General features: G+C 40.4%; 1 protein-coding gene across 4 annotated transcripts in view; it reads left to right on the top strand.

Annotated features, from left to right (window-relative positions):
- LOC124795299 overlaps window positions 1–19,261 on the top strand; it is a 143,106-nt gene extending 123,845 nt beyond the window's left edge. For 3 of the 4 annotated variants that reach the window (XM_047259257.1, XM_047259256.1, XM_047259258.1), the window contains one exon: window positions 17,135–19,258. In XM_047259257.1, the coding sequence (XP_047115213.1) occupies window positions 17,135–17,299 (165 nt within the window). In that variant the 3' untranslated portion in view covers window positions 17,300–19,258. Of the gene's footprint in view, window positions 1–17,134 lie in introns of all 4 variants that reach the window. The other variant, XM_047259259.1, reaches the window with a different exon arrangement.
- The last annotated feature ends 1,745 nt before the right edge of the window (window positions 19,262–21,006 follow it).

The following is a 21,006-nucleotide window of genomic DNA, read 5'->3' as shown; positions in this document are numbered from 1 at the left end:
ATCAGACCAGTTACAAACTGAGGATACTTGGTTTCTTTGTGGACATAGACACCTCACCTGATCTGCAGTATTCCTTTGAAACACTGGGTACTTGTGACCCAGAAAGGTTATGATACAACTTAATTCATGTTTTTAAGGTACAAATTAAAGGTACTAATTAGTCATGCCTTCCAGTAATAACAGGACATAGGACTCAGGTTCTAAGAGGTATAAGCCGCATATATAGTGAGTTACATGAGAGTTACTTCTACATTCATATGTAAGTATATATGTGTTGAACAGGGAACCTAATGGAGCAACACTGGCTCATAATTAGCACTAACACTTTCCAGCAGAACAGCATGGACTTCAATGAGAAATTGCTTCCACACAAATTTCAGTTTGGAGTTTACACTCTGGCTACAAAGTACCCAATATAATAGGAAATGGCTTGTGTAGTCAGCTAGCATTAACCTTCCACCTCCCTTGAGCCTCTTTATTACAGCTAGAACACTACATGTCCAGTAAATCCATGAACTATTTGGCTAATGTAGATGAATGAGTACTGATATAAAAATTACATATATTTTTCTTAAATTGTTCATCCTGAGACCTACTGAACTATAACAGTTCATCTTTTTTTTCCCTCAGTAACCACTCCTTTCTTGTAATGCATTTTCTTCCAAAACAAGACAACAGCAGTTCTTGCCATACCTTTCATTAATTGTGGTAATGAAATACAGGGTTCCTGTACACATCACCCAATTGTGTGTGTAACCTGGCCTCGGATGGAAGCAGAATCGGTATTGCAGGTTATCTCCCCTTAACAGAATTCTGACCATTGTTAGTCTCTTGTCCCTTGTGATGTGTCAAACTCTTCTCCTCACTTGAACATCAGTTCCCATTCTGTTCACTTATTACATCTATTTCAAAACCAGAGGAGGCTAGTATGCTATTCCCCTACCAAATAACTTGTGAAAGATGTAAATAATTCCAAAAACAACCCCTCCCCACTTAAAATTAACAGCCAGTAAGGTAACCGATTTCTTTGTGGACAAGAATGTAAACAGGCACCTCACAGTATAAAATATTTCTTTATATTTCATTGATTTACAGACTATTGGATTACAATGGCGGTCATTTTGTGTTAAAGAATAATTTCCACTGTACTTCATGATACCTTTACGCATTTGAGACAGCGTACAATTTTTCAATAGCTGAGCTTGCTGGATCTTGTTACAAGATGTTAGGTGAGGAATTTGTCATTTCCAAAGATCCTTGGTATAGATCAAAAAATTCCCCCTTCTTTATTAAATTTTGAACTTTGCCCTTGTGTCTGTACTGTAATCTTATCCCAATTTGGAATTGATGTTCCTTGGCTGATTCATTATATTTCCTTGATCTATTTTCAGCACTCCTTTTTAAATTATCTTCTATTATCGATAGGTTAGTATTTATCTTCATACCATTCACTGTAGGCAGTGATAATATTGAAAGTAGCAGCTCTTATAATTTCCAAAGGAACCAATCCTGCATTTAAATAAGGCATTTCTTGTAAAATAGTCCATCCACCTAGTGTGTCTACATCTGCATGTACATACATACTCTGCAAGCCACCATATGGTGCATGGCAGATGGTATACTGTACCGCTATTATTTATTTCCTTTCCTGTTCTGCTCACAAATAGAGTGAGGGGAAAAAACTGTCTGTGTGCCTCCATATGAGCCCAAATTTCTGATGTCTTATCTTTGTGGTCCTGGTATGAATTGTATGTTAGTAGCAATAGAACTGTTCTGCAGTCAGCTTCAAATGCTGGTTCTCTAAATTTTCTCAACAGTGTTGCTCGAGAAGAACATTGCCTTCCCTCCAGTGATTCCCATTTGAGTTCCCAGAGCATCTCTGTAACACTTACATGTTGTTCGAACCTACCAGTAACAAATCTAGCAGCCCACCTCTGAAATGCTTCAGTGTCTTCCTTTAATTTGACCGCGTATGGATCCCAAACACTTGAGTAGTACTCAAGAATAAGTTGCACATGTGTCCTATCTGCAGGCTCCTTAACAGATGAACTGTACTTTCCCAAAATTCTCCCAATAAATAAAAGTTGATAATTCACCTTCCATACCACATTCGTTAGATGCTTGTTCCATTTCACATCACTTTGCAACATTACGCTCAGATATTTAAACGATGTGACTGCATCAAGCAGGACACTACTACTGCTGCATCCAAACATTAAGGGTTTGTTTGTCCATTCATGTGCATTAACTTAAATTTTTCTTTGTTTAGAGCTAGCTGCCATTCATCAAGCGGCGTGTCGGGGTTTAATTTCTCAAGTGTCCATTCATCGTCGTCACTGTGCAGGCTGCAAATTAAAATTCACCTACCTCAGAACGGCATCTGCTCAATGTCCCTTCACTAAGCAATGTAGATACTTAAAAGATGATGTAAAAGCCGTGTTGATAAAAAACCTCACTTAATATCTACAATTACTGAGGCCGCACAACTCAAATTATGAGAGAAAGTTCTGTAGAAATACTGTCATCCAATTTTATCGGGCAGTAAGAAAATGGATTGGCTTCTGGGAAATAATGTCCAAAATTTCCACACAGTAATATTTATTTTGTCCTTGTTAACCAAAGAAAAGGTACTGTTCAGCCCACGTTTAAACTATTGGCTATTTCCTTCCAGTTAACGATTCATACACAGATTTCACCTTCACAGCAGCCAGAAATCTGTCCAAACCCGATCCAAATTAAACGTTTTCACAGTCATTAATTTCACCACTAATATGAGTTATTACATTCGGTCCTTCTTGTCGATTTCTAAAAAAAGAAACTGCTCGCCGAGAATGCTCAGTAGTTGAATACTGAAAAAAGCCACATGGATACTATGAAGGCCAATATTTCACACGTGAATATCTGTCCAACAGATTTAGTCAAAACCTCTGAAATTTTGCCAAGCAGTCCTCAACAACAACTGCTATCGACTTAGCTCACCAATTACTCAAACAGTAAGTAATTCTTCATATTACACATTATTTTTACTGGCACTAGTAATATGACCGTCTGTGTTCAAAGCTAGTGAGCGACTTCCTTCTTCCAGCCTCATTCCCAGAATAATTATCAGGTAACGAGCAGGAACCGTCTCAATTCTGGTTGGCTGACCTTACTGACTGCCAATCAGAATAATCGCTCGTGATCATACTTGCGCCAAAACTGGTCTGCACCAATCCTTATACACAGACGCATTTGCGTCAATCTGACATACAAATATTATAGTAATGCTTTATAAATGAAAACTAAAAGACAATAATTCTGGAAATATTCTTAAGATATAGATTTTACTCCGTTTGACTTTCTGGCTGTTCTGTTACAATAACAATCACACCTAGACATATGTCATCAACAAAGTGGGTAAATCACCTAGGATCATTTCCCCCACGACAGGCTTGTGTAACTCTTGCACATTACTTAAGACGGTATATGTTGCAATATTGAAATTTGACTAATGTCCCACATACCCACTCTCATTTTCTCAGAGGCTCATATGACACATAATAAAATAAATATTGATTTTAATAGTTCTTTCTGAAGTTATTCTAGATTTCATAGTATGAAAATGAAAGGTATTTGAAATTTTTAAATTAAATTTCAATTAAATAATTCTGTACTCTGATACTTCAGGTGAGTATTTCAATTGACAACCAAAAACAAATCATAAATGTTCCCAGGTGAATTTCCTTTCTTAAGTGTAGTTTTCCTAACTTTAAAGTAAATTTTTCCATCACCAAAAATATGCCCGCTAGAAAGCTAAAATTTTCACACCACCTTTCTATTAATAACAAAGTGCAGTATACAAATTTTGAAAGCGATTACACAAAAACTACTTTCCTTTTATTTAGATTCTTATAGCTCATGAATGTACGTGTTCAGTAAGAGACATTGAATAGCTTTCCCATGGCAGGCAGTGACCGAAGCACATGTCTCCCAAATAGGCTGCTATATGTCGTCCCCCGAAGTTACATACAGCAAGCTATACTAAAACAAACATTCGCTCGGAACAACTTGTGACACTACAACCACACTAGCTAGGAATTTTGTCCAAGTTATCTTGTGTCCTCCTTCACTCACTCAGTTTTGACCCATTCCCATACACCACAGCATCATCAGCAAACACTCGCAAGTTGCTGCCCATCCTGTCTGCTGGATCATTTAGGTGTATAGAAAATAATTGTGGTCCTATCACACTTCCCTAGGGCACTCCTGATGATACCCTTGTCTCTGATGAATACTCATTATCAAGAACAACATACTGGGTTCTATTATGTAAGAAGTCTCCCCGAACAGTAAGCATGACTGAATTTACCCAGTTCTTCCATTATTCTTATGACTGAATTACTCTGTGGATGATATTTTGTGATCATTACATGTTTTGCACTGTATCTTTCTAATAAACTTTTAATACATCCACTTCAAAATTATCTTCCATTGTCATACAAAAGGTGGTTGGGAAGTTTGGTGTCAGTAAAATAATCTTTTTGTAGACACCTTGAGACACTTCCAGCTCTCTCTCTTTTTGGTAGATATGATCAAACTTAGAACAGTATTTCCCTCTGTGGGTCCAGGGGTTAGAATAGGCCTGAAGTACTCCTGCATGTCATAAGAGGCAACTAAAAGAAGTCTCACACATTTTGGCCCTTTGTGATGGTTCCCTGTAGGGTTTGACATCCATTTTTTAAAATTTTCCTGAAGAGTGAGCGAATTGGGAAATAGTGCCTTACATGGTGCATAGTGTCCATCATACGCCGAGACCTCTTGCATCCTTTACGTGGATCTGCACTTCCGCTCATTCTCCAGCTGTTGGGCGAGGTCACCCTCCTGGGTGTGTTTTCCTCCATCCTCTGGGCAGTATTGTTTTCTGCACTGTCGAAGGTAATGGACTTTTTAGCTCGCTTGCACCTGATATCCAGCATGATAGCCAGTCCATAGTGGTGGGGCCGCCATGTATCCTGTTGGTTGTAGCCCCCTGACCACACAGGGATCGCTCTGCTGATGCCTGCGCCGTTAACTCCCCATGTATGCCAAGGAGTAGTGCCTGTCACCCTGGGGCATTGGGACTCCCAGCAATGGCCATCCTGCCAAGTGGCCTTTGCTGCGGTTGGGCGGTTGGATGGCGCCTATGGGGACAGCCCCTGGCCGGAATGGGTGGCATCAGGGCGGGTGATACGCCGTGGAGCCAATGCTAAGAAATACGACCCCAAATTGTGTCCACCCCCTTCCCCGGCCACGCTATGGGAGGAACGCCAGGCTAAGGATGGCAGTGAAGCTTATTCACCCTGGCACATTGTATATACGAGAGTTGATGGAGAATCTTTCTTGTCAATGAAACCTTAGTTTTTTGTGGAGCATTTAGATGACAAGTTTGAGGAGGTGGAGGGCTTGTCCAAAGTGCGATCAGGGTCGGTCTTGATGAAAACAGCATCCTCTGCCCTGTCACAGACACTATTCGCCTGTGACAAGCTGGGGGATGTTTGTGTTTCCATCACGCCCCATAAGAGCTTAAATATGGTCCAGGGTATCGTGTTTCACAGGGACCTTTTGCAGTCTGACAATGAGCTGCACGCCACTTTCGAGCGGCGAGGTGTCCATTTCGTCCGGCGTGTCCACTGGAGTCCGAGAGGTAATCAGGTTGCCACTGGTGCCTTCATCTTGAACTTTGAGGGTGACACATTACTCGAGAAGGTCAAGGTGATGATCTACCGCTGTGACGTAAAGCCATATATCCCTCCCTCAATGCGCTGCTTTAAGTGCTGGAAGTTCAGCCATATGTCTTCCCACTGTACTTCCAGCGTCACCTGTTGGGATTGTGGATGTCCTTCACATCCCTATACTCCCTGTGCCCCACATCCCATCTGTGCCAACTGCGGAGAGCACCATTTGCCTTGCTCGCCAGACTGCATGATTCTCCAGAAAGAAAGAAAAATAATGGAATACAAGACCCTGGACCGACTGACCTACACTGAGGTTAAGAGAAAATATGAGAGGCTACATCCTGTGCATATGACATCAACCTACACTGCTGCTACGACAACGGTTCTACCATCTTCCATTCCACCAACTACAGTTGGCTCTCAGAGCTGTCAGACTCCCCCTGTGCCCTTGATGATGGGGCCACTTCCCTCCCTGTTGCTCCTGCACAACCTACTTCTGGAGCAACACCCACCCCCTGCCCCGCAAGTTTTCTTCGCCTCCTCTCGCCAGGAAGGGATCCCTTGGGTCAGTCCCTCCTCTGGTTCCTACCAGTGGCAAATTTGGCACCTGCCAGTGGCTGAAGCAACCACGGGTAGTTGGTCATAGGGCTTCACAGCCCTCCTCAGGCCCTGAGACTGAACCAGTGAAGCCCTCCCAGCCGGACAAAGCTAAGGAACAGGAAGAGAAACCTAAAAAGAAAAAGACCCCCAAGAATCAAGGCATTGCAGTGACGCACACACCACCTGTACCTACAAGCTCTGTGTTTCTGGTAGAGGGGGAGATTCTAGCATCCACTGAGGACCTACATCTCGCTGGGCCCTCAGACACAATGGATGTCGATCGCACAGGTACTCATCTGGTGGCAGCAGGTGACCCTGAGGCGTAGACTGCCTTATTGAGTGTTTCATGCCTTCTCAGTCTCATGGTCACATAATCCTCCAGTGGAATCGCAGCGGTTTTTTCCACCACCTGGCTGAGCTACAGCAACTGTTAAGCTTTACACCTGCTTTCTACATTGTCCTCCAGGAACCCTGGTTCCCGGCAATGTGGACCCCTGCCCTCCACAGCTATAAGGGATATTACAGGAACCGTAGTTACTATAATACAGTGTCAGCTGGAGTTTGCATCTATGTCCTGAACTCAGTATGTAGTGAACCAGTGCCCCTTCAAATCCCTCTTGAAGCTCTGGCTGTCAGGATAAGGACGACACAGGAAATAACTGTCTGCAATGTATACCTTCCTCCAGATGGTGCAGTACCCCTGAACGTATTGGCTGCACTGATTGATCAACTCCCTAAACCTTTCCTACTTTTGGGAGATTTTAATGCGCATAACCCCTTGTGGGGTGGTGCCATGCGTACTGGCTGAGGTAGGGAGGTCGCAAATTTACTGTCACAACTCGACCTCTGCTCCTTAAATGCAGGAGCTACCACACATTTCATTGTGGCACATGCCACGTATTCAGCTATTGATCTCTCAGTTTGCAGCTCTAGCCATCTCCCGTCTATCCACTGGAGAGCACAAGACAATCTGTGTGGTAGTGGCCACTTTCCCTTCTTCCTGTCACTCCCCTGGCATCATTCCCACAGACGCCTACCCAGATGGGCTTCAAACAAGGCAGACTGGGAAGCCTTCACCTCTGCTGTCACTGTTGAATCTCCCTCACATGGTGCCATCGATGTTGTCATTGAGCAGGTCACTATAACGATCGTTTCTGCGGTGGAAAACGCAATCCCTCGTTCTTTAGGGTGCCCCCTTGGTGGTCTCCGGAAGTCGCTGAGGCAATTAAAGAGCGTTGGCTAGCTCTACAGTGACACAAGCATCACCCTTCCCTAGAGCACCTAACAGCCTTTAAGTGGCTCCGTGCCCGCGCTCGCCAGCTTATAAAACGACAGAAACAGGAGTGTTGAAAGAGGTGTATGTTGACCATTGGGTGCTGTACGTCACCTTCCCAACTCTGGACAAAGATAAGATGTGTTTGTGGGTACCAGACCCCAACAGGTGTTACTGGCATTAACATCAATGGCGTGTTATATACCGATGCAAACACAATTGCCGAGCACTTTGCTGAGGACGATGCTCAAGCCTCTGCGTAGGAGAATTACCCCCTAGCCTTTCGCACCCTCAAATGGCGGATGGAAAGGAAAGTCCTCTCGTTCACTACACGCCACAGTGAATCCTATAACGCCCCATTTACAGAGTGAGAGATCCTCAGCGCTCTTGCACATTGCCCCAACACAGCTCGTGGGCTGGATCGGATACACAGTCAGATGATTAAACATATCTCGTCTGACTACAAGCGACATCTTGTCATCTGCAACTGGATCTGGTGCGATGGCGTCTTCCCCTCACAGTGGTGGGAGAGCACCATCATTCTGAAACCAACTTTATTTGGAAGCTTCTGGAATGTAAGGTACGTCAGTGGCTGGGTTTGGTCCTGGAGTCACGTGGCCTACTGGCTCCATGTCAGGGTGGCTTCTGTGAGGGTCGCTCTACCACTGATAACCTCGTGTCCCTTGAGTCTGCCATCCGAACAGTCTTTTCCAGACGCCAACATCTGGTGCCATCTTCTTTGACTTGTGTAAAGCATACAACATGACCTGGCGACATCATATCCTTACCACATTGCATGTGTGGGTTCTCTGGGGCCTGCTCCCGATTTTTATCCAAAACTTCCTGTCGCCCCGTGCTTCCCATGTCCAAGTCAGTGCCTCCCATAGTTCCCCCCATATTCAGGAGAATGGCGTTCTGCAAAGCTCTGTATTGAGTGTCTGTCAATTTTTAGTTGCTATTAATGGTCTAGCAGCAGCTGTAGGGCTGTTGGTCTCACCATCTTGGTAGGCGGATGACTTGTGCATTTCATACTGCTCCTCCAGCACTGGTGTTACTGAGAGGCACCTACAGGGAGCCACTCACAAGGCGCAGTCATGGGCTCCAGCCCACGCCTTCCAGTTTTCAGCCATGAAGTCTTGTGTCATGCATTTATGTCGGCATCGCACCGCTCATCCAGAACCAGAGCTTTAGGTAATGATGATCCACTCACTGTAGTGGAGACATATCTATTTTTCGGACTGGTTTTTGACGCCCAGTTGACTTGGCTATCTCATCTTCGTCAGCTTAAGCGGAAGTGCTGGCAGCACCTCAGTGCCATCGACTACCTGAATAACACCAACTGTGGTGCAGATCGCTCTACGCTGCTCCAGCTCTACAGAGCCCTTTTTCAATCTCGCATTGACTATGGGAGTCTGGTTTACAGTTCGGCTCCACTCTCAGCGTTGCGTTTGCTCGACCCAGTGCACCACTATGGTGTTCTCCTAGCGATGGTAGCTTTTACAACGAGTTCGGTGTCCAATGTCATGGTGGAGGCCGGAGTCCCTCCATTGAAGTTTAGGTGTGCACAACTGCTTGCCAGTTATGTTGCAAACGTTCATAGTTCTCCTGCGCATCTGAATTACCGTCTCCTTTTCCCAACCACGGCGGTTCATCTCCCGCATCGGCGGCTTAGGTCAGGGCTTACAATTGCAGTTCGCTTCCGTTCCTGTTACTACCTTTCCTCGAGGTCCATTCATGTGCACCTCCATGGTGTACACCTAGGCCGCACATTCTTCTGGACCTTTTTGCATGGCCCTAAGGACTCCATTAACCCTGCAGCTTTCTGCTGTAACTTCCTCTCAATTTTCGATATGTACCGGGGCCTTGAAGTGGTTCACACAGACGGCTCAATGCCTGATGGTCATGTAAGCTTTGCGTATCCTCATGGAAGACATATTGAACAGCACTCTTTGCCAGATGGCTGCAGTGTTTTTACTGCAGAGCTGGCGGCCGTATCTCGTGCTCTTGAGCACATCCCCTCATGCCCTGGTGAGCCATTTCTCCTCAGTACTGACTCCTTGAACAGCCTACAAGCTATTGACCTGTGCTACTCTCGCCATCCTTTGGTAGCGCCCATCCAGGAGTCCATCTATGCCCTTGAACGGTCTCGTCGTTCATGGAGTTTGTGTGGACCCCAGGACATGTTGAAATCCCTGGCAACGAACTTGCTGACAGGCTGGCCAAACAGGCTACGTGGAAACTGCTTCTGGAGATGGGCATCTCCGAAACTGATATGCATTCTGTCTTACACCACAGGGTTTTTTGGCTTTGGGAGACGGAATGGCATAACAGTACGTACATCAAACTGCATGTCATTAAGGAGACTACGAATGTGTGGAAGTCTTCCATGCGGTCCTCTCACAGGGAATCAGTTGTCCTCTGCTGGAGTGCCCACTTTTAGCCGCTCTGCGGTGGACTTATAACTTCACAGCACCCTACCTTTGGTGTTGGGCAACAGTGCCTCAACAGCCGCTTTAGTTTTACGTTTTATTCATGAGGATGGGTTTTATCATTTGTTCTAAGTTTTAGCACATGTCCTTTGTCCCTCTGTGTCCTCCACCCTAGTGCTTTTAGAGTGGAGGTTTTAATGTGTTGCTGAGTGGCTGGCTTTTCCTTTTTGTTCTCATGGTCAGCCAGCCATGGTAATCTGCTCCCTTGTTCTGATCTCTTCTACATGTTTCTTGCGTCTCACTATGGTTTTCTTGTTCGATTTTGTCCATTTTAGTGTTTGTTGCTCTTCTATCATTCTTGTGGTTTTCTCATTTTTTCCAGCTGTGTTTTTTATGTCTCGATTACTTTAACTGGAACGAGGAACCAATGACCTAGCAGTTTGGTCCCTCCCCTCTTCTTTTAAACTAACCGATAAGCTCAAAACAGTATTCAGTTACTACAAATATATACACCATTCCACCTCCTTTAGATAATGGCCTGTATAAATGGACTGCTAGCAGATCCCATAACCCCATTGGGATTATTGTATATGCTTTTTGTTTTACTATTGAAGAAGTTTCTTTTATCCTTTAACGTATCTGACAAGAGTGAATGACATTTCTTACTAATCTTCCCATATTCTTGAAATAATGGTGTTTAATCATATGCTGTATACATTTCCTAAGTACAAAGTGTTCATACCCTTGGTGAATGTACTCGATTAACTTATTCATTACAAAATTCATACACAAGTTCGCTATATAGCGATTTGAATCGTACCACACCAGTATGTTATTACATTACGTATTAACCATTTACTAGTCTTATCATTGGGTGAAGTGTTTCCTTGAATAAACTGAATAATTTCATTTAACAAGGAGTCCATCTTCTGTTTCTTCATAGCTGTGTGAGCAAGGTTTCTTATGCCCTTGTTATGATTCAAATTATTTGTGAAGCCTGACATTATCAGGAAAGGAGATGGCAGTCTTAATGTAATTTATTACAATTAAAAACCTAAATTAAATTCTAAGGTTTTTGCTAGAGCCAAATGTACCATATGGATACTAAAAACCCACAGGTAACCTGCAGGAGTCATCAGGTAAAACATTTTGATGCCCCGTATATATTTAACCTCAGAGTCAAATTCCCTTGGAAATAATACCCATCTCATGAACATGTGGTTAAGTAGTTTCCTGTTCATGAATAAGGTGAGGGCCTGGCGATCAGAACATATAGTACAGCTTTATTGTCAGCCAGGAGAAACCTGAATTGCTTAGAACTCCAGAGAACTGCTTCTCTCAGTCATTGGTTCATTAGTGTCATGTTTGTTTAATATCTGACTAGCAAAATCTGTGCTATGGTTTTTGTCCTTTGCATTATCTGATTCATCCTGGAAAAGATCTCACATGCTAATCCATAATGTGAAGCATTAGTTGAAACAAATACTTCATCCAGGTTGTGATGGTACAATAGCTTTGCATTCAAAAGATCCTCCTTGATTTGGTCAAAAACCTCGCCCCAGTGCCATTAGGAATTTGTTTTTAGTAAGATCAGTAACTATTTTTGGTTGGAGGGGGGGGGGGGCGTAAGAACATTTAGTACCTCTCTTCCATCTGTGATGTGTGCGGAAATTTAACATCTTCTGAGGGGGGGATATATACAGTTTTATTGTATTACTGATCCGTTTGAACCTATCAAACACTTCTTGTAATAAATCTATGTGATCAGTCCACATTGGCAAAATAATATCAACAGCATCTAGAACAATCTTTTGTTACAGAGAGCTGCCTAATATCAAATGTAAAACTTGCATGAATTTGGATACTGACTCATTTAAACTGAAAGGTAACACCTTAAATTGATAAGATGTCCCTTCGAAAAGAAAAGCTATGTAGGGTCTTTATTCAGGATAGTGTAACACTTGTCAATAACTGTCAGTTACATTCATACTACTCATATATTTTGCACCATTCAGCCTGACCAGTACTGCTCCCATAGGAATGGCCTGTTCCTTTCCATTTCTACTACTTGATTTAACATTCTCATGCCCAAACCAATCGTACCCCTGCATTTGGTTTTTAAACTACTAGCAAATGGTTACTGTACCCACTTTGTGACTTTTCTGTTATTCCTTGTTGTAACATTTTCTCAATTTCAACAGCTGCAGATTGCTTTATTGATATTGGTATAGGCTATGACTTTTTGAAAAATGGTTCATTGTCTTTAATCTTGGTTTATGCTCATATCCTGCTGTCTGGTCTAGTCTGAACATTTCCAATAGCAAAATTGAAAGTGATTATTTTGACTTACGTTTTTTCTTGAATTTCATAACATTTGCTTCATATATCAGCACAGATTCATGATTGTTGGAGAAAGATATTGGTTTCACCTAATGTTCAGTACCAATACAAATAATATAAGTTGCAGGTGTTAAATTCATTGTTGAAAGCTTTATTACATATTTTCCAAGTGATTATCATTTGAATAAACAATGACAGATGCTGTGCAACATGTGTGTAATACAAAACCAACTTTTAGATCTCAGTTCCTGCCAAGTTATGACTTCCAACTACTAACCAAGAAGTACAAAGATAATATGTGTAACAATTGGGGTCTTTCATGTAGCAAATGAGTTATTTATTGATAATCTTTTTTGAAGTTATTTTGAAATGCTGCTTTTTTTTGTTTATGTTACTTTCTGTTCTGGCACTTTTTTCCCCCTCCGCTCTGTGTACATCGTTCTCTTCCACCATTGAGTTACACACTATTATATATTTAAATAAACTCTGTACAGTCTTATTATCGAGCTTCAATTATTGCCCCAGATACATGTTACAGACCCATGTTTGTGAGTCTGTCTTACAGGTAGTGGCAGAGTTTTTTCGTGGTATTGCAAGAAACAGCAAATTTGGCATTACTGGCATGGTGTTGGCGTGGCACGGTGGAACAGTCTATGCATCAGTGCTTGAAGTTGTCTGGAAGGGACAATTGGGTGGTGTGGAAATTCCTTATGGAAGTGATATTCAGAAGAAAAGGTTTTAGATGGCATAGCTATTAAGCCTTCAAAGGAAAAAGAAGCTGAGGAAGAAACATGGCTGGAAAAGGACACAAAAGCACAGGAACTTATTGTGTTTTGGATGGAGATTAGCACCACTCACACACCTACTGTCATGTATGAGGAAGGTTCCACTGTGAACATCCATCTACTTCAGCAAAAGTTTTTCTCTCTTCAATTTGATGAGAAGTAGGTGGTTATAGTTATGTCAAAAATGGAAGAAATCAGCACTTAAATTGAAACAAGCAGGTGAACCTCTTTCAGACAAAATGATGGTAATCGAGGTGTTGATGTTATTGCCTGAGAAATATAAACATTTCTGTTCAGCATGGCAGGAGTCCATCCACTTCAAGGAGCAAATGCTATGTGCTAAATCATACTGCTCTAAGTCCTGTCAGAGATAAAACTCCTTCTGAAGCCTTTTACGGCATAGAATAACCCTTAGAAGATTCGAAAATTTTTTTGGGGGCTTTTATGTCTGTCCTTGTACCCAAAGAAGAGAGACTGAAACTGGATCACACAGAGAGAATTAAGGTACATTAAGATGTAGCTTTCTTGCTGCCAGCAGTATCTGAAATTAAGAAGAAAACTGATGTCACTATAATAGAATCGGATACTATTTGTTGTGAAGATAGACAAAATTTCAAAATCAGATGGGCAGAAAGAAGTAGAAATGTTTATTGAGCTTGTAGGAGGAAACAGAAGTCAACTTGGAGAACAACAAGAAATCAGTGATGATAGAGAAGACCGAGAAGATTCTTTTGATGATTTAGAGGGAAATATAGGTGATGTGGATGAGAGACGATACAATTTGAGAAACAGGAGGAATATTAAAATCTGAATTATTTAGGAGTTGATGAGTTGGGCGTGTTGAGAGCAGGGAATGGTGATGACCCCAGCACTGCACTGAAGTGATATCTTATAGCGATGCTGAAAATTGGAAGAATGTCATAGAAAGAGAGCTGCAAGTCCTGGAAGAAAATAATACATGAGATTGTTTATTTAAGCCAAATGATTGTAAATGTTTTGACACAAAGGTGGGTATTTAGATGAAAATGATATGAGGAAGGTAAATGTTGTCTTGTATAAAGCTTGTCTTGTAGCTAAAGGTTTCCTGCAAAGATTGACTTATTCAGAAATATATGGACCAGTACCAGAATTAACTTCGGTGAGACTTTTCCTCGTTTTCTGTAATGAGACTAACTTGCTCAAAACAGTCAGTTTGTCTGGTTTGACATGCAGTTTGCAGTCCAAAATTTTTATAGTTCCTGACTTTTCTTCAAAAACATTGATGTCAATAAAGACTGCAACTCATTGCTGTTGTGAGGCCTAAAGTGGTTATGTTTGTTAATCTTGGAACTGATTGCCTGCATCAAATCTATGGAGCTTACTCCATCAGCATTTTGTCATGGCTCATACTTGGTACCAACCACACACTCTTAAATTTACTTCTAAAGTTTATTGGCAACTGAAGGCGATTTTATTAAGTTAGCTACCACTTCGGGTCCTGCAACACACATTATGTCCTCCTTCCACAGAAATCCATCCATAAAAATGAACCCACCACCAATCCAGGCAGTGCAAGAATAGCTTGCTCCATGCCATCCACCTTTGCATCACATACTGGTAATCTTAAAATCTTCCTATGCCTGTTGATATTTCCATGGAATATGCATCTGTGCCTATTACCTTTTCAGCAGGGATCGCTGTGATAAGGATAGCAACTCACAAACAATTCGTTACTGCTTCAGTTCCTCCTTTAGATTGGTGAACCAGTTGTTGAACAAACTTATTCTTCTGTTTGTAATGCATAAACTGCACATTTTTGTTACTGCTCCTTGGAACACCACTGCCGTCTTCCTTGGAAGGCTTGCAGCCTATTTTCGTCACCTATGTTTCTGTCTGTTTGTCTAGGCCATTGCTGGTAATTTGCATGCCTCTCGCCACTTGCATCTATTATTGCGTCTGAACCTGGGTAAGTCGCTGCTACACATCTGGTTAATTAGGCTGTTGCCATCATGAATATGCTTCTTCTATTGTATGTGAACATAATTTGGTTGTTCATAGAGCGTATATCTTCCTGTAATAATTCCAGGGCGTCAGTCATGGTAAGAAACTCCTTGATAACATAGTTGGGTAAAATCAACAGTTTTTCTCAGGATTCTGAGGGTTATTTATTTCACAATGTGTGGAAATACAGCAGCTAGTTTTACAAAATAAAAATCGCTATACTTCCACCACCGCAAGTAAAAGAGTGAGAATGAATTACTCAACTAAAAGAGTAAATAGCTAATAATCTGAAATACGAGGGCATCTACTTTACACACCTGCATACTGCCTTAAAATAAAATAAAAGGAAAAACATCCTTGGGCAGTATTGTAAGTGGTTTTCATTAACACAATCTCATTGTGTTTTATAATACATTTTTAGACCAAGCACAAAGGAATTACCTGAATGAGACAGAAATCTGTAGATGTGATGTACATGTACAGGCAAGAAAATCGTCACAATTTCACAAAAATTGTATAATCTGTTCAAGAGAAAGAGCTCACAGTTTGAGCAAGTCAGTAATGCATTGGTCCACCTCTGGCACTTATGTGAGCAGTTATTTGACATGGCGTTGGTTGATAAAGTTGTCGGACATTCTGCTGAAGGATATGGTGCCGAATTCTGTCTAACTGGCATGTTAGATAATCAAAATCCCCAGATGGTTAGAGATCACTGCCCAGAATACTCCAAATGTTCTCAGTTGGTGAGGAGATCCAGCGATGTTGCTGGCCAAAGTACGGTAGTGTTTGGGAAGCATGAAGACAGGCAGTAGAAACTCTCACCCCATGCAGTTGGGCATTATCTTGCTGAAGTTTAAGCTCAGGCTGGCTTGCCATGAAGGACAGCAAAACATGGCATAGAATATTGTTGACCTACTGCTGTGGTGTAAGGATACCATGGATTACAACCAGAGATGTCCTGCAATGAAAAGAAATGGCACACTACACCATCACTCTTGATTGTCAGGCCATGTATCCCACTTGCAGCATCCTTACGGCACAGCAGTATGTCAACGATATTCTGCATCCATTTTGTTTCCTTTCTATTCATGGGAAGCTATTTGGGGCTCGCTGTAAGATAATGCCCACCTGCATACAGTGAGAGACTCTACTGCCTGTCTTCATGCTTACCAAACCCTACCAGCATGGTCACTGGTATCTCTCCCCAATTGAAACTGTTTGGAGCATTTTGGGTAGGGCCCTCCAACTACCTCAGGATTTAGACAATCGTAATGTGCCATCTGGACAGGATTTGGCACAATATCCGTCAGTACATCCAACAACTGTATCAGCCAATGCCAAATGCCAAGCTGAACAACTGCTTGCCCTGGAGACAGACAAACGTGATATTGACTTGCTTAATTTGTGAAGCTCTTTCTCTTGAACAAATCATCAAATTTTTCTGAAATTCTAATAATTTGTTTATCTGTACATGTACATTACATATTTCAATTTCAGTCCCATTTGGATAATTCTTTTTTGCTGTACCTTTTTTTCCTTTATATACAAAATTTAAGTTGCTTAGTGAGCCTTGTCGCACTGTTGTGCTGTATACAAATGGTAATATGTGCTCATCTAATTCATACATGTCCACATGTACCACTACTCATGTTGCTGTATACATAGTAATTGAAAAAATAATAATTTGGAAATGTCTACTACAAATCTGAGATTTTCTTTGTGTAATAAGCACAAATTAATAATTCTCTCAGAAATATAAAAAATGTTTATTTTTTTATTTTTGAAGGCTCTTTTGCTGTCCTCAGTCTCCAAATTTGTCTTTACATCTTTCAGTCTGTGGTTGCATGTGAATGCATGATAGAGGAATGGATAAAATTTTGCAAATTGCAATGCTTTTAAAGTCATGCATATTGTGGAGTAAGTTTCAGTAAATAACTAATGTCATTATGTATTTTTTAAATATTGTGCAATGATTTCTTTTACTGTAGTTGTTTTCTATGCACAAGTTAATTATTGAACTATGGTTGTTTTCAGATTCCTGCTGTTCAAAAGAACATAATACAGGCAGGAGACAGTTGTAAAGACAAATACCATGGCCGCATTCTAACCCAACTAGGTGCTTTCAGGAAGCAGTTACAGTTAGACCAACTGAGAATGGAAGAAAAGGTCAAGATTGTGAGAGCACAGTCTGATGCTTAAAAGCAAAATAAATTTTTGTTTGTTATGGAATGCTTTATTTATCTTGCACAAAAAAGTTTTAAGACCAAAGAAAAATCCTTTAGTATGCACTATAACTACCGATTTAGAATTTAAATATGCCTCCTAATGTAAATGCTTCTACTTCTTTATGACTGACAGTTGTAAGATTTTTCAAAAGGCATATTTAAATAGGCCTATTATTTTGTATTTCTGGTTCCATTCTTCCTATTCCCATCCTTAGTGATATGTTATTTTAAATGTGTTTATGTGTGTTGTTATAAATGTAACTGTTAATGCTGGTTGTTACGCTAAGGCTATGAGATATATAATTACTTTGATATTATGACTGTGGAAATTCTGGTATGAAATGATTGGGCTTGATTCTTTAAGATTATGTATGAATGGAAACAGACACATTGCATGCAGGTACTTCACTTATTGTAGTTGTAGATAAGTATAGTTCTTGCCTTCATTGCTTATGAAAACTATTACAGTAGTCAACGTGACAGTCAATTTTTCTTTGTGTTATTGCAGTCTTCACACTGTATCTGCATATTCATGTGATATTGTCTGCTGATAGGTGTTCTAGACAACTTTTGCCTGATAAGAAGTGGTATTATCTAATATTTCATAAGAAGTTTTTTCTGTATTTATTTCTGTGATCTCTGCTGATGTTTGAAGAGACATTTGGCAATGTCTTGCATCAAGAAAACTTTTTACTGAAATTAGTAAAAACTGACAAGGGGCTAATTAAGTGCATAGAATAGTTTTAAAGTGAATCACCGTCATTAACAGCAAGTAGTGATGATAAAGTTTGGAGTATTATACCTTGACCATGACCATTTATCAGTTCAGCCATACAACTGTGGCACAGGAATATTGAAGGAAATCAGTCTTCTGCACTATGTTTGTGAGCTCATAGTACTGTCCCAACCTTTCATACAGGATGTCTGCCTTTTCTGTGGAGGATGTGAAGTGACAGAAATCCTTTTTCCCGTATTTCAAAGAAGCTGAATGACATGGTATAGTGATTCATATCTGTTATTAGTGTTCCAGATACAAATGATATAAATTTTCTGTCGTTTCCCCAGATTGCATAAATAAATGACAGCGTGGGTCCTTTGAAAAGGACATGGCCAATATCCCTTCTTAATAAGAGTTTCTGCTCCATCTCTTCCTCTGTCTTCCTTTCCTTCAAAGAAAGACAATTTGATCCCTAAATTCAATGTATCTCAGCTCTACAGTGACTCCTTAATTTAATTTGAGGTCCAGGATTTTAATTATTTATGTTGAAATCATTTAACAGTATCAGAAAAGTCTCTCTGCATTTGTGAATGATATAATGTAGATTTGTAATGTAAGTGAAACATTTTGTGCTGAAATTCATTTAAGAGTCCATTCTGTTAGAAACATGTACATATTGCTGTAAACATTTTCTGTCAAGTGTTTGGAAAATTTAAAAATATGGACATGCAGTAAAATAATAAATATGAAGCCACGTGTTATTTCTGTTCAGGATGTAAGGTGATGGACATTGTTTTGTCAGTGTTGTTCTCCTCATATCTATGAAGTTACTTTGAGTATGACAATGTTGTGTCATATCTTCCAGTTTGTTACCATTACTCACATTTCTGTTTCTGGTTTGTACCTTTGAAAAAACTTTGCTGGTGAACTGAGGTATTATGATGTGAAAACACACTGGTTTTTGATACCTTTTTTCTTGAAAGATTGGTGTACACCTACCACTTTGTTCCATTTGTAATATTTTTTGTGGATTGGATTTACAACAGTCATCTCATAAATAATTGCTAGGCACTATGTGTTCTTTGCCAATTCCTTCATATTTTCAAACACTAGTGTTACAATTTTAGTACATATGTGTATTTGTGGAAAGCTGTGGTGCCCTTACAACAAGAGTTTGTACCTTACACTTTTTCATTGTTTTGTATATATAATAATTATTAGCTACAAATGAAATATATTTATATGACTGTAAGTAGCCCCCTATTATTTTAAATATGATGTGTTCTTCCAAACAAGTCCATTCTCTCTCTCTCTCTCTCTCTCTCTTCTCTCTCTCTCTCTCTCTCTCTCTCTCTCTCAGTGTAATGTAAATATTGAAGTTGTTGTATGTGTATTTTTATTTACATCCTGTTAATTGTAATCTTGTACCTGGAGGAATAGTAATGCAGACAAATGAGTTACATGTTATGTCAAATATTTTATGTATGGTGAGAGATTTTGAGACACAGAATCGTCTGTGTTCACAGCTGTACCATTTTATTTTGAGACAGTTACTTGCATTTTTGAGGCCTTCAAATACTCTGCTTGACACTGTGTCTTTTGTGTATTTAAAGTCCGTATTTGTGGTAGATAACCCTAAAAGATTATACTTCTGTGAGTATCCAATTTTTATGAAAGGAATGAATTTCTGTATCCATTGCCTTCTATTGAGAAACTTGATGTTTCTGCTGGAGATAGGGTTGTATTGATCCCCATGTGGACTTGTAGCATTGTATCTGCTTACTTAACATTGCAGCTAGAACTCTGATACAGTGATGACAACCAACTCGATTTGTTCACTGACGTTCCTTCCTGTAGAACAGAAAAGAAGCTGTCACACATACACATATCAGTTGTACACAAATGGAAAAAAAATACAAACAATGTTTGTGCAAAGCAATACTGTTCACTGCAACAGACTTTGTCTGATAATAAAAGCTAACATTCATAGATTCTGAAGACACCTAGCCCACCTTGTCACAGACAAAACTTTAGAGAACCTGACTGAAAGACCTGAAAAGTTATCCTAAGGCTAGCAAAACATTGCATATAAAATTTAATAATTATTGGATCACACTTTTTTTTTACCTTGGGAAGTGTTCAAGAAATGTATGGATAAAACTGATAAGAGTTTACCAAATAAGGTTTACCAAAGCAAACCTGCTGCAAATGAAGGACAAGTCTGTGAGTGGGAAGGACAGTAATTTAATATATGGAATATTTGTAGAGGGCTGTGAACAAAAAACAGTTTACACATTTCATGAAATTAATTTAGTAATGTCATAGCAAAGTAAGAAATATTACACAAGTTGTCCTCATCACAGAATGCTGTGACCTCACGAACCAAGTGTCTCTATCCATGATGGCTTCCACCTTCTCTTACAGCTTGCTGAAGAGAAAGACTGGAGATCTGCTTGATTTGATCTGTTCACTTGCTTGTTGCCCTTTCCCTTGGTGTGTTGCCCTCAATCTTATCATCCATGATTATTTTTTCTAGATTTTCTCCATCTCTTCTCATAATATTGTTAAAGAACTGAAGATTTAGTTGGTTAATGTGAGAAGAAAGGCACATAGAGATACTGAGTTGCTCAGTAATGGGCACTTCCATTGTTCTTCCAGTCAATTTTATGCACAACTTCCTGCATCAGCAGTAAAGTTCAAACCCATCAATATGCCGCTTGTCTTTTGTCTTGAGGATCTACGTTTCACAAGTGTTGCAACAAGCCAGACCTTTGTGGAATTTATCATCACACTATTCTGCCAAATCTTACTGAGCGACTTCATAGCCACTCAACCTAGCATGATCTGACATCTTGTCTTGTCTTCACAGCTTTGCACATCACAGATGGTCGACCCAAGATACATGAAAGAATGCACAACTTCCCGTTCCTTTAATTCCATGATTTCCAGTTCCTTTAATTGAC

Source organism: Schistocerca piceifrons, chromosome 4 (genome assembly GCF_021461385.2).
Source record: "Schistocerca piceifrons isolate TAMUIC-IGC-003096 chromosome 4, iqSchPice1.1, whole genome shotgun sequence".
Taxonomy (NCBI): Eukaryota; Metazoa; Arthropoda; class Insecta; order Orthoptera; family Acrididae; genus Schistocerca; species Schistocerca piceifrons.
The sequence above is the reverse complement of the archived record's forward strand: the minus strand, read 5'-3'. Positions and strand labels throughout refer to the sequence as shown.